This window comes from Corythoichthys intestinalis, chromosome 7 (assembly GCF_030265065.1).
Source record: "Corythoichthys intestinalis isolate RoL2023-P3 chromosome 7, ASM3026506v1, whole genome shotgun sequence".
Lineage (NCBI taxonomy): Eukaryota > Metazoa > Chordata > Actinopteri > Syngnathiformes > Syngnathidae > Corythoichthys > Corythoichthys intestinalis.
Window position 1 is genome coordinate 11,654,786 of NC_080401.1, and position 15,035 is coordinate 11,669,820.

Sequence of the window (15,035 nt, forward strand, 5' to 3'; positions counted from 1 at the left end):
TGGAGCAGGGATCTGCCATGGGTGGAATATTCGCTTAATGCCCTGTCCTGCTCTGCCACCGGCAGGTCCCCGTTCAATGCCTCGTTGGGATACCAACCTCCTTGGTTTTCTGTCCAGGAGACCGAGGCTTCAGTCCCCTCTGTCGAAGGCCCACCTTCGGCGTTGCCGACGGGTATGGAAGGAGGTTCGCACTACCTTACTGCGTACCAATTTGTGCACCTGCTGTGGGGCCAACCGTCGCCGTACTCCTGCCCCGGTGTATCAGGTTGGGCAAAAGGTCTACCTCTCCTCTGAGTCTCATCCAAGAAACTGGCTCCGCGGTATGTTGGCCCCTTCTCGATTGACAGCGTTCTTAGTCCCGCGGCTGTTCGTCTCAAACTTCCTGCCACCATGAAGCATGTGCATCCAGTGTTTAATGTCTCAAAGATCAAGCCTGTCTCTTCGAGCCCTCTGATGCCCTCTGCCCCAGCTCCTCCACCGCCTCAGTTAGTTGACGGACACCCTCAATGGAAGGTCCGGCGTCTGCTGAAGGTCCGCCGCCGTGGTCAGGGTTTTCAATACCTGGCGAACTGGGAGGGTTACGGTCCGGAGGAACGATCCTGGATCTCCAAGCAGCTCTTCATGTGTCCCTCTCTCCTTTGGGATTTTTACAAGGCCAATCCCAATGCCCCTGGACGGCCGCCAGGGGACGCCCCTCGGGGAGGGGGTACTGTTACGGCTCACTGAACTTCACCTTCACATCCTACTCCACCTCCTCACTGACTCTGCTGTGCACACATGTCACCAATCTCCACACCTGCCTCCACTTACCAATCAACTGCCTGCCACTATAAGAGACCAGTCTGCATGTCATTCAACGCCAGAGCTTCACTTCACCACTTATGGTAAAAGTACAGGCCACTCTAATTACTAACTTTGCAACTCATTTTTACTTGCTCTCTTACAGCAATACCGATCCAACGCAGCCTTCAAGCACAAGCAAGAAATCTGCAGAGCCACCACTTCCCACCAACGTTCCTTTTTTTCCTCTTTGTCTAATAAACACACCCTTGGATTTTGAATTCCAGACTTCTCATTGCTGTGCTTTTGGGTCACACCGTCCAGCCACCCTAACAGAAGGTGCTCATAGATCAAAAGAGGCACATGAACAAGTATTTAATACACCTTACAATAACATAACTTCAATTTTAACCAGCTTTACAGTATAATTGGCTGTGGCTGTGACAGACTTTAATTGGGAGGGGGAAGAGTGAATAGAAATCAACACTTTCTGACTGTGACTCAGTCTTTGCCTATTTGCTTCCTTCAACGTCTACATCAAAACTTCTTTCCTCAACTTGTTCATCTGAGAACAAACCACATTAGATGGTCACTGAGCCACCCTCAGCACAGTTTTTTCAAAACATGATTTCATTAATATCCATATTTGACAACTCTAGCATCTAATTATTAATAAAGCAATGACATAGAATATTATAGAACAATAACGTAATTGTTTATAATTGTATTTTATTCCTTAATATCCTTGCAAACTGTTATTCCTACCAACTGTGCTATTCACGCAGCTGATGAGGGAGCCTTTAGCAGCTTCATCCAGCTCCTTTATTTTTTTAAACCCTTAATCTCCTTACCTTACGAGGCCTGTCTACATAATGAAATATAAATGTTAAATTTTAAAAATCTGATTCCCTGTTGGCTTTTATTTTTAATGCTTTCTTAATTTCTTTCTTAATAACTATGAAGGTAGATTGTGTCTTTATTATTCAATCAAAAAAGTTGCTTCAATCAAAATATGTATTTTCAATATAAAAAAAGTCCCTTCAATCAAAAAAATGTGTTTGAATGCATAAATATATTTGAGAATCAAAAGGAACAACCTGGTACTCAATCCCAAAAAATATTTTCAAAGAATAAATTAATATGCAAAATCAAGTAAATTACTTGGTGGCGTGCCTGCACAGTCGGCCAGCACACACATATGCCCCGAAAAATAAATAAATAGCATATACGGGCAAAGGGGCAGGTCCTCAAGAAACCTCTGCACTTGCCTGTTACACACACGCAAACTTTAAGTAGAGTAGTCTCATAATGACTTTTAAACCTATAAGCAATATCCAGATAATGTCCAAGTCCAAAAATAAGATTCCAATATCAAACCGATACCAATATGTGCTGACTTAACATATTATGGCTAATTGTACTGAGATTCCCCACTGAATACTTTAATAATTATAAATGTAACAACTTCAAGGTTTTCCGATCAGCATTCTGTGCGAGAACAACTTCAACTGAAGTTATGGAAAAAGTGTCCATAGCGCACCACTATATTTTTTGTTGAAATCAAAATAGTGCAAACATCAGTTTTGTTTTGTTTTTTATCAAGTGCAAATGCAAAGTGCTAATAAAGTATTGCCATATCACATACAGCTGTCACAGTGCTTCTGGGTAAAATGACAACAAAAGGCGCACAGATTCAGTACTGTGAATGAGATATGTAATGAGTTTATAATTGTTCATGTAATTTTGCACCATGAATGCAAATGGTCTGCTCACATAACAAATCCCAAACATCTAAGTCTGGAGACATGTAATGGTGAATAAGCACAACTGCTGTGCTAAGCTGTGACTGGCCCTTAGACAAACGCAGAAGGCTTCTACATTCACTTTCCCTTTGAAGGCAACATGCATATTGGCACAAAACCAAAACTGAGAAACCGATGTCGATATTATCCAATATCATTTTAAAATGTGTTTATCGGCTGTTATTATCGGGTAGCCGATACTATCGGCTCTCCTGTTCCGTAATGATCTTATTTTATGTTCTCTTATCCCGGCTACCCGATAATATCAGACTGCTCAAATCATGTAGTAAAAAGTTTTTTTTAACTGTCAAGTTTACATAGTTTTTAATACCTCAAACGTTTGGTTTAATGCTTTAAAGACCTTTGACAAAATCCATTTAATGACTTTTAATGCTTTTAATGTCCCGCATAAAACCTGCTCAAGTAAAATGAAAGTAGTAATTGGTATCAACAAAGTATTGAATGTTATAGCGGAAGTTGTCTCAAGTTATTGTCTCATGTGCCTGAGCATGCTCACATCCATCTATGATGTTTTTCAACTCAAGTAAGCTCAAAAGAATTTAGAGGAATGTATTTTTTCCTGTACTATTTCTGAAATTCCCTTATCTTGCACAAATATTCACTTTTTATATTTATTTATACAGTATTAGGGCTGTAAAACGATTAAAATTTTTAATCGAGTCAATTACAGCTTAAAAATTAATCGTAATTAATCGCAATTCAAACCATCTCTAAAATATGCCATACTTTTCTGTAAATTATTGTTGGAATGGAAAGATAACAGACAATATACACTCAACGGCCACTTTATAAGGTACACCATGCTAGTAACGGGTTGGACCCTCTTTTGCCCTCAGAACTGCCTCAATTCTTCGTGGCATAGATTCAACAAGGTGCTGGAAGCATTCCTCAGAGAGTTTGGTCCATATTGACATGATGGCATCACACAGTTGGTGCAGATTTGTCAGCTGCACATCCATGATGCGAATCTCCCGTTCCACCACATCCCAAAGATGCTCTATTGGATTGAGATCTGGTGACTGTGGAGGCCATTTGAGTACAGTGAACTCATTGTGATGTTCAATAAACCAGCCTGAGATGATTCCAGCTTTATGACATGGCGCATTATCCTGCTGAAAGTAGCCATCAGAAGTTGGGTACATTGTGGTCATAAAGGGATGGACATGGTCAGCAACAATACTCAGGTAGGCTGTGGCATTCCAACGATGCTGAATTGGTACCAAGGGGCCCAAAGAGTGCCAAGAAAATATTCCCCACACCATTACACCACCACCACCAGCCTGAACCGTTAATACAAGGCAGGATGGATCCATGCTTTCATGTTGTTGACGCCAAATTCTGACCCTACCACCCGAATGTCGCAGCAGAAATCGAGACTCATCAGACCAGGCAACGTTTTCCAATCTTCTTTTGTCCAATTTCGATGAGCTTGTGCAAACTGTAGCCTCAGTTTCCTGTTCTTAGCTGAAAGGAGTGGCACCCGGCGTGGTCTTCTGCTGCTGTAGCCCATCTGCCTCAAAGTTCAACGCACTGTGCATTCAGAGATGCTCTTCTGCCTTCCTTGGTTGTTACGGGTGGTTATTTCAGTCACTGTTGCCTTTCTATCAGCTCGAACCAGTCTGGCCATTCTCCTCTGACCTCTGGCATCAACAAGGCATTTCCGCCCACAGAACTGCCACTCACTGGATATTTTTTCTTTTTCGGACTATTCTCTGTAAACCCTAGAGATGGTTGTGCGTGTAAATCCCAGTAGATCAGCAGTTTCTAAAATACTCAGACCAGCTCTTCTGGCACCAACAACCATGCCACGTTCAAAGTCACTCGAATCACCTTTCTTCCCCACACTGATGCTCGGTTTGAACTGCAGGAGATTGTCTTAAACCATGTCTACATGCCTATATGCACTGAGTTGCCGCCATGTGATTGGCTGATTAGAAATTAAGTGTTAACGAGCAGTTGGACAGGTGTACCTAATAAAGTGGCCGGTGAGTGTGTGTGTGTGTGTGTGTATACATATATATATATATATATAATATACATATATAATATACTAGTATATAATATACATATATAATATACTAGTATATATTCAACATACTGTACATATGTACTGCATTTGTTTATCATAACAATAAATCCATAAGATCGCATTAACATTATTAACATTCTTTCTGTTAAAGGGATCCACAGATGGAAAGCCTTGTGGTTCTTAAAAGATAAATGTGAGTACAAATTATAGTAATTTTATATTAAAACCCCTCTTAATGTTGTCGTTTTAATAAAATCTGTAAAATTTTCAATCAAAAAATAAACTAATAGCTCGCCATTGTTGACGTCGCCGAGCGGGACGTCACATCCGGCTCCCTGCCGTTCTTCCACAGTGTCTTTAACTACGCAAGTAGTGACTGAAATACACCACAAGGTGTCAATGGCGAGTTTTAAATTAATTAGAGAACTAGCCAAGGAAAAGTCTGAGTCAGTTTTATGCGTATTTTGCATAGCTATTTTGATTGGGAATGCCTTTTCTCTTTGCATTGAGCGCTTTTCTTTTTGTGAACATTATTTTTTTGAGTGATAGGAATATTATTTTTGTTGTGCTTTCACTAAATGATATTGTAGCGACTTCACTGTTCCGCCCAAATGCATGATGGAATGTTGGGCAACCATGACTGTCAGTGGTGGCTGCAAATGGTATATGTTCTGCATTGTGCTCAATAAAGCATGTTAAGAAAAAGATCATCTCCTGTCATTCTTTCCCACATCGCTTGCCACTATAGTAATGTTTGTTGTGAAAGAGTTACCAAAGCTAATGCCAATAATCAGCACACTGGACTGGCAAAATGAAGCCCCATTAAGCCGTCAAGCCCTGCAGGGTAATACGTCACACTCACGTAGGGGCTTGAAGATAATTAATTTCCTCAACTACGCCATCATGTAGACAGAAAAATATATAACATGCTTGGTGCAAGTTATAAAATGGTTGGGTGTAAAGCATGCTCTGAATAGAAAAAAATATATATTTGAAGAGTTTTTTAATATGAATTGTTCTATGTTACTTTGTCTATGTTTGTGCTCATGCAACAAGTGAAAATGTGAAATAAGGATGTAAAATAAAGTGCATATTCATTTTTATTTAAAAGCAATATTTTTTTCCAAATTTTTGGACTCAGGCGGTTTCTTTTTTTGCAGAAAATTTCACCTGCTTTTGAAAAAACTCTTTCACATGGTAGTGATTAAGCAGGGGTGCATGCTATGATACAGAAAATTGGAATGGAATTGGAAGTGTATATTTCTGTGATTTCCAGTACTGAAGGGGACTTTCAACTCTGGGGATGTTTGGAGATCCAAGATACTTTTGCACCTCAACTGTTGCATTTGCCGTGACATTTGTGGTTCTTGCTTGACGGATTGAGGTATCAAAATGATGCCACAGTTTGCTTCCTCGAAAAGATTAACAGATATCAGTAATTATTATTAAATATTAGCATAATTAGGAAATATTAAATATCTCCAACAGACTGGGAATGTTCTGATGATGATGTTGATGACAGTGATGATGATGATGAAGTAGATGAGGACGCTGTGCGGCTCATAATAGCTGCGCATTCCATCATGAGCCTTTTTTCTGCCTCTGCTGCATTGTTGGGACTAAAGAAGCCTAGTTTTTTAAACCCTGGGTCAAGCAGAGTAGCCAGAAACATAATGCTCTTAGACTGGAGGTGGTTCAGCTTCTCTCTTAGTTGTCTTTGCAGAAACTCAACCACGGATGCGCTCTCTAGAGTTTGAAGCAGTCGAATCTCCTCTTCTTCCAGAGAGTGATTCAACATGGACAAGAGCGGAATTACCTTTGACCCCGAAACCTTCTTCTCCTCAGACAGCTCAATTGTAGCATAGTTAAATGGCTCTAATACTTTAAAAAAGTCAGCAATAATTCTGTATTGTTCAGCAGACGATGGTGTTAGATCCGTACGTAGACCAGCCAAAGCTGCTCCGACAGGCTCTCTCAAAGTGCACATACGCTGAAGCATGAGATAAGTGCTGTTCCACCTTGTTTCAACCTCCTGAATAAATTTAAGCACCGGAAGGCCCATTTGAACTTGCATCTAAGTTCGTCTCTCCTACAACAAAATCAAGTGTTAAATAAATATATAGCAAAAAATTAAATATGACAAGTAAGGAGCTTACCTTTGCTGTAGTGCTGCTCTTAAAATAACCAACTATCTTTCGACAGTTTGTCCGGATGTGGAATAATTCAAGACATTGGTGAAAAAAAAAGCTCTTGACCAAAGATTTACAGTATGTGCCACACAAATAGTGTGACGCATATGAAGCTCTCTGGCATAAGCTCCCATATTTGCTGCACCATCAGTCACTAGACATGTCACTTTTTCACTGATACCCCACTCAGACATTAGCGAAGTTTTCATAAAAGTCATGTTTGCTGCAGTGTGTGCCTCAGGGAAATGCTGCACCCCCAGTACAACTGATTGGAGAGACTTGGTTTCATCAATGAAATGACATGTCACAGCTAGATATGCATCAGTATTGATGGAAGTCCACATATCCGATGTCAAACTACATGCAGATGCATTAGCCACAATGGCTTTAGTTTTATCCTTGGTTTCCTTGTACCTTTTTTCCAACATGGCTTTCAAAGTCTAAAAAAAAGTATGATTTATTGAATTGAAAAGTATTGAAATGGTTAATCCGATAATATAGTACTTCATGTTGTGACATACATACCTGCCGTGGAGGTAGAACGTAGGAAGGAGCTAAAGCTTTCATGAGCTTTTTGAATCCACTGCCATCCACCAAGGAAAACGGCTGGGAATCCTCAATTGCCATATCAACCAACAGCTCAGCCAAGTCAACCTTCTCAGCTAAATTAAATGATATGTCAGAGTTATAAAACAAAAAAAACAAAAAACCATACAGTGTAGTGTGGGGCTATGAATATAAATGGCCTACCTGAGCCCGGGTTCAACCTGGTTGGTCTCCTCGTTGCCATGCAAGACCCTAAAGTGCCTTAGCATAGTTGAGGTGTTATTGTAACTAAGCATTTTGGAACACATCAGACACTTCACCTAAAAGTATTCAGAAAAGAAAATTGTGAATTTTATGTGTTGTCACATTTTATTTTCTCTCATAAATGGAATCTATTAAATAGTAATTGCAGTGCATTACCTTCTGAGGTGAGATCAGCTCAAAGTGCTCCCAAACAGGGGAAAATCTCCTCTTTCTTGCTGGTTCCATCGCAAAAAAGAAGCTTGTCGAAGCGAATGGCAAATAGCGCAATAAGGTGCCCGAAAACACAAACAGTGAAAGGGAATCTATAGCGTTTCTTTGCCGCTTTTATTTCGAACTCTACTCAAACCTAGCGAATCATTTCCTGAATCAGCCACGTGGTACACCTGCTTCGCGGGGGCAACAAACGTCACCACGTACGTCATCAACATGTGCATCGACTCGCCTTTCATAAACCACTCATCTACATTACTCGGCACACGCTTCAGGGATTCGACCCAAGACGCACATCAATAACGCCTGTGTCCACTTGCATTTCTCTGCCTGTTAGCTCTCAATGGGCAAAAACGGCGTCATTGTGATATGTTTGTGGCAATGCATGAGCGGGTCAGTCCGCGCATGCGTTAAATGCGTCAAATATTTTACTGTGATTAATTTTAAAAAATTAATTACCGCCCGTTAAAGCGATAAATTTGACAGCACTAATTTAAATATTATTTAAAATTAGGATTGACTACAAACCTTATCTGGTTCATAGATGTCGTCTTGATCGCATGCCCGTGCATCCGGATCCGTTAAAGCATGCAGCAGCAGTTTTGTGATTTCAGGACCTTCCAGACCTGGCAATGCTGCAGCTACATGAAGAGGATAAAGTCCTTTCCTCTGTAACGCAATGAAATGAGAGATTATAGAAATATTGGTTGAACAAACACCAAATTATTTTGACTATAAGCTGCTACTTATATCTCTCCGTTTGTAACCTGCGTCCTTTATTTAGTTGTAACCCACATGAGCAAAAGTGCACAATAAAAAAAAACTGTGTACGTAATTGTATCAAATTTTGCTAAATATATTATTTCACATTTAATTAGAATTAATTTTTTATCAAAGTAATGATAAATAAAACGATTGCAAGCAATAATTCAGCCTATTAGTTGCTCTTATGGCAGGAAGTCCCGCCCTCGTATGTTTCAGCTGGTAGCACGATAGGTTGCAGAAGACAACTGAGCAGCAACGCAGACAGACAGAGAGCTGCCTAACAGGCGAGTGAACACAAAACCTGAAAAGCTTATCTACAGAAAAGAAAAACGTGAATTTAAGTAAATATATTGTTGCAATTTGTGATAAATTAGGTACTATTCTCACTACGAGCGAGTTTGCTGTGCTCTGTATTTTATTTTGTTATGTATTATGTTTTGCTTGCCGCTGGCGTTAGCAAAAAGTCCGCGCTAACGGTAGCATAGCATGCTAACGTGCTACGTTGCCATTTTATCTATAGAGCAAGACCAACGCGTGGAGCAACAAAACGCGGCCCAACTGCGTTCAAAACACAGTGTGAGACATCGGTGAGCATGTAGTTAAGCTCTTATTTTTACAGAAGGAATATGTTTTGGGGGGAAAAGGGAAAAAAAACGAGTGCTGTATTGTTATGTGCATGTTACATGTAGGTTTCACCACCTCATTGAGTTAATGGAAGGTTTGAGGTTTCCTTAATTTTTACTCAAAGGAGAACATTTAAAAAGAAAGAACTGTTAATCTGTTTACAATTGTTAATTGATTAAATATACAGTATGTACTGTATACTTTATTTCAATTTCAACTATTTTATGTGCAATGTGAATTTAGTTGAAAAAGAAAAATAGATGTATCTCATCATTGAGCCACAGATTTGGATTGAAACTCATAATTGCTCTGACACTGTCAATTGACAGGTCAGGTTTTTTTTTTTCCCTTAGACCTTGTTTCAACTGGTCTTTGTGTCAGATTGGACATTGGACCAACTGTTCTGGATTTTGATGGCGAGCTAACCACTTGGATCTAGACTGAGATAACCTGGATACCTCCTTGCTGCATTCTCTTGGTATGGTAGGACAAAAAACAAAACAAACTTGGAGCTAATACCTCACCATTCAGCATTACACTGTGCCTTACATCGACAGGACTTTGACAATTTTTTTTAATGGACTTCTTTTGATTAATATCCCGGGAACTGTGAACTGAATATCTTTTTGTTAGGACAATTTTGACTGAACAATTGCACATGTATAATTTTGCATAAGGAGTCGGAGTAGACTCAAAGTTCAGTCTAAGCTGCACTAGAAGCTATAAAGCTGGGGAAAGTACAGCCACTGAGTTCTGTCTCCTTTTTCTCACTCTACCTACCACTTATCTTACTTTATTTCTATTTTCCAATGTTAATATCTTGTTGTCTAGTCTCTTCATCACTAGTCACCCGGTGTCCCCTTTCCTCCCTCCCCTCTGGGGAGGGGCTATTTTTCAGCTGCAGCCTCCTGACTGTCCGGACCCCAAGCTGGATGGACATCCTCGTTGCTACCCCCGTCTCATCTGGCTAGATGGACCGCTTCTTGTTCCTTTACTCCACTGCATCTTTACGGACTGTAACTTCGCCTGCTAATTCCCATTAGTGGTCCTGGGGCTTGCTGTCTATCCGTCCTGGGAGTGGATCTCTCCTGACTGTGGTACTCCCCAAGGTTTCTCGTTTTCTCCCGAAGATTCTGGAGTTTTGGGAGTTTTTCCTTGCCGACATGGAGGGTCTAAGGATGGGGGAAACCCAGGACTTGAATTTATTTATTCATCTTTGTTGCTTCATTTGCTGTGTTGTGTATCATATTGCCTCTGCAAAGCCCTTTGAGACAATGTTGTGATCCAGGGCTATACAAATAAAATTGAATTGAATTGAAACAATTTCCCATGCTGAAAAAAAGAGTATTATAAGTTTGGTTGTGCCACTACTTTTGGTGCAATAGATTGAAAATCAGAAATTCCAGTTAGACTAAAAGATACTTCCTAAATATTCTAACTTTGGAAGGGTGCACCCAAACCAACCCAAATCGAATATAATTACATGATTATTGGTTATAAATGTCTATATGTGTTAAATGTGTTTTTTTTGTTTTTTTTTTTGTATATGTATAAAGTTTGTGTTTTTTTTTTCCATGGACGTCCAAAATTTTTCCCATTCATTTTCAATGGGAATTTTTTTTTTCCCCAAATCAACAGAAAATGACTAGATATCATTAGGACGTGTCCCCCAAATGTCCCCGATTGCATTGCCGCTTATGGAGGGTGATGCCATTGACGTCCATGGACGTCCAAACTTCCCATTCATTTCCAATGGCATTTCTTCATGTTTGTTCATTCTATTGATGCCAATGTACTTGGATTCCATTGACGCTTATGTAAGTTGATACCATTGACGTCCATGGACGTCCAAAATTTTTCCCATTCATTTTCAATGGGAATTTATTTATTCCCCTAAATCAACAGAAAATGACTAGATATCAATAAGACGTGTACCCCAAATGTCCCCGATTGCATTGCCGCTTATGGAGGGTGATGCCATTGACGGCCATGGACGTCCAAACTTCCCATTAATTTACAATGGCATTTCTTCATGTTTGTTCATTCTATTGTTGCCAATGTACTTGGATTCCATTGACGCTTATGTAAGTTGATACCATTGACGTCCATGGACGTCCAAAATTTTTCCCATTCATTTTCAATGGGAATTTTTTTTTTTCCCAAAATCAACAGGGAATGACCAGATATCAATAGGACGTGTCCCCCAAACTTCCCCAATTACATTGACGCTTATGAAGGGTGCCGCCATTGACGGCCATGGACGTCCAAATTTCCCATTCATTTCTAATGGCTTTTAATCATGTTTTTTCATTCTATTGATGCCAATGTACTTGGATTCCATTGACGCTTATGTAAGTTGATACCATTGACGTCCATGGACGTCCAAAAATTTTCCCATTCATTTTCAATGGGAATTTTTTTTCCCCCCCAAATCAACAGAAAATGACAAGATATCAATAGGACGTGTCCCCGGAACTTCCCCGATTCCATTAACAATTATGAAGGGTGCCGCCATTGACGTCCATGGACGTCCAATTCTCCCATTCATTTCTAATGGCTTTTACTTTGTTTCGTGCCATTGACTGGCATTATGGTCCATTCTATTCATAGACCTGAGTGGGGCTAAGATCTGTATCTCCACAGAGGAAAGACCAAGGTGTAATTTCTCCCGAAATTGCAGTTTCTAGTTATCTTTGGCTTTGCTTTTTCTATTCCACTTTTCATTCTTTACCTTTCTCTCTGGCAATTGCCTTTGCTTTTACTAAAAGGAATGGTCCGGCAATCAAATGGCATTGGGGGGGACTTTCCAAACAGCAAAAATAGTCGATCATTCATTACTCCTAGTTTACCTGAATGAAAGGGACGTCACTGAGCAACAGGGGAAAAATCTGTATCATGTGCATCACATGTATCATTTTTGATTCATCATTTACTTGGAGCGATATAGAAAAATCCATTTCACAACTGCTTAGAGAAGCAAATGACAGGCGAGATAGGTTGCCTCAGCCAACTAACCCATCACCAAGACAATCAAATTTAATGCCGTTGATAACTCTTTCCTCTTTAGAATTCCCCTTCCAACACCATTTGATTTACAGACCATTCCTTTTAGTAATAGCAAAGGCAATTGCAAAAGAGAAAGGCAATGACAATGAAAAGCAAACTAGAAAAGGTGTTACGGCCCACTCCTCATCACCTTCACATTCTCCCCACTGACTCTGCTCTGCACACCTGTCACCAATCACCACATCTGCCTCCACTCCACAATCAACCACTTGCCACAATAAGAGACCGGTCTGCACATCATTTAACGCCAGAGCTTCACCTCACCACGCATGGTAAAAGTACAGGCCACCCTTTTGCTCAACTTGCATTTGTGCTTATTTTCTCAACAGCAATACCAAGCCAACCCAGCCTTCCAGCACATGCAAGAAAAACTGCAGAGCCGCCACTTCTCACCAACTTTCCTTTGTTTAATAAACACATCTTAGACTTTGGATTTCTGACTTGTCTTTGCTGTGCTTTTGGGTCACACCGTCTAGCCACTGTAACAGTAAGCTCTGGCTAAGGGACCCAGCCAGCATGTCACAGTCAGAGAGTCCCACGGCTCCAGCTGTTGGCACAACATTCCCACCAGCTTTCCGAGGCTGCTGCTCTCTTCTCTGGATTGAGGAAGGAGGTCCGGGCGGTGTCAGGTCTCCAGCAGGCCCAGGTATCTGAACAACAGTCCCAGGTCTGCCAACTCACACTTTTGGTCCAAACTCTCACTGACCAGGTCGCTGCTCTCAGCGCATGGATTTCTTCCCCTTCGGAACCTCCAGCCACGGGCCCTCTGCCGGATGCACCCTCTGCCCGGGAGCCCCACCGTGTTGCTCCGGCCCTGTAAAACGGCTCTTTCCTTATGCAGTGTGAGTACATCTTTGAACTGCAACCAAGCATGTATTCTACTGCTGCCGCTCGCACAGCCTACATCGCTAACCTCACGACAGGGCAGGCCTGTCGGTGGGTTATGGCTAGCCGAGAGGGCTCTGCACCTTATATGCATGATTACACAGCATTAGTTAAGGAATTCAAGATGGTTTTCGATCATGAGGCCTCTGGGCAGGACGCCGACACTGCCCTTTCGACCCTCCAGCAGGGTTCTTTGTCAGTAGCTAGGTACGCCACTGAATTCCTTATCGTTGCGGCTCGCTGTCAATGGAATGAGCCGGCTTTGTTCAGTGCGTTCTGACAAGGTCTGGCACAGCCCATAAAGCATGCCTTAGTGTGGGTACAGAGAGGCCTATCTCTTTGAACCAGCTCATCATACTCTCTATAACCCTTGACGAGCGACACCGTGAGCGTAAGCGAGAGAGGGCTCACCAGTGTCATGCTGCGACCAGACTACGTCCTTCACCTCCAGTGAGTCGTAACCAGCCTTCTCAGCTCTCCTCTGCTTCCTCAATACCGACTGGTGTGGGGAGGGACATGCCATTGGGAAGGGCCCATTTGACTCCAGCTGAACGTGAACACCGGAGACTATGGGGGCTCTGCTTGTATTGTGCTAGCTCGGCACACTCTGTTGGCTCTTGTCCAAGCCTGTCTTCAAGAGCTCCCTCAGCTCGAACCCCAAAAAACAGGGCTCACTGGTCGGGGTGTTCCGTGTGAGCCTCTTATCCAATCCTCACTCCAGCAGAGCCAGGTTCCTTGTCACTCTCGCCTGGCTGGAGCGGACACTCACCGTCCCAGCCATGATTGATTCTGGTGCTGATGAATCTTTTGTCGACCGTTCCAATGCCCTACAGGTTGGACTCCCCATCGCGCCCCTGGAGGGGTCTCTCTCAGCGTTTGCATTGGATGGTCACCCCATGGGTCCCATCACTCATCGGTGTGAGGCTCTCACCCTCACGGTCTCGGGTAACCACGTGGAGAAGATCCGTCCCTACGTTATCGCCTCACCTGACACACCCTTCATCCAAGGCAGACCTTGGCTGGAACGCCACACGCCGCTTGTCTGTTGGCGTTCTGGCTGCATTCTGAGCTGGAGTATTCCCTGCCATGCCCGTTGCCTTCGGTCCGCCCCTACACAGTCCTTGGCTGAACGACCCAGTCCCGCTCCACCTGACCTCACCAAGGTTCCTGCTGTGTTCCACGATCTGGGAGAGGCTTTCAGTAAGAAGCGCGCTTGTAGCCTTCCTCTGCACAGACCCTACGACTGTGCCATTGAGCTCTGACCTGGAGCTGAATTTCCAGCCAGTCGCCTCTACAACCTCTCCCCCCCTGAGAAGGTGGCAATGGACAGTTAGATTAATGATTGCCTGGCTGAAGGTCTCATACGCCCATCAACGTCTCCAGTAGCTGCCGGCTTCTTTTTCGTCAGGAAGAGCGAAGACCTGAGACCATGCATCGATTCCAGACAGCTCATCAGCATCACTATCAAGAATAAGTATCCGCTCCCACTCATGAGGTCAAATTTTGAACCCCTCATTGGTGCTACAGTCTTTACCAAGCTGGACCTCCGGAATGCATTACACCTTGTCCATATCCCGAAAGGGGACGAGTGGAAAACGGCCTTCAAAACCCCCGTGGACACTACAAGTACCTTGTGATGCCCTTTGGCCTCACCAATGCCCCTGCTGTCTTCCAGGCACTCATGAATGACATACTCAGGGACATGTTAGATGTTTTTGTTGTCCTTTACCTAGATGACATCCTGGTTTTCTCCCGTAGCCTTGAGGAGCATGTCCAACATGTCCGATTGGTAATCCAGCTACCTTTTGGAGAATAGGCTATTTATCAAGGCTGAGAAGTGCGTTTTTCACTCTC

The 15,035-nt window shown here is 42.3% G+C and overlaps 1 protein-coding gene across 12 annotated transcripts in view; it reads right to left on the bottom strand.

Annotated features, from left to right (window-relative positions):
• The window catches only part of LOC130918863 (ankyrin repeat and MYND domain-containing protein 1-like), a 124,521-nt gene that overhangs the window by 51,940 nt on the left and 57,546 nt on the right, over positions 1-15,035 (bottom strand). For all 12 annotated transcript variants that reach the window (XM_057841029.1, XM_057841027.1, XM_057841031.1 and 9 more), the window contains one exon: positions 8,370-8,510. In XM_057841029.1, the coding sequence (XP_057697012.1) occupies positions 8,370-8,510 (141 nt within the window). The remainder of the gene's footprint in view (positions 1-8,369; positions 8,511-15,035) is intronic.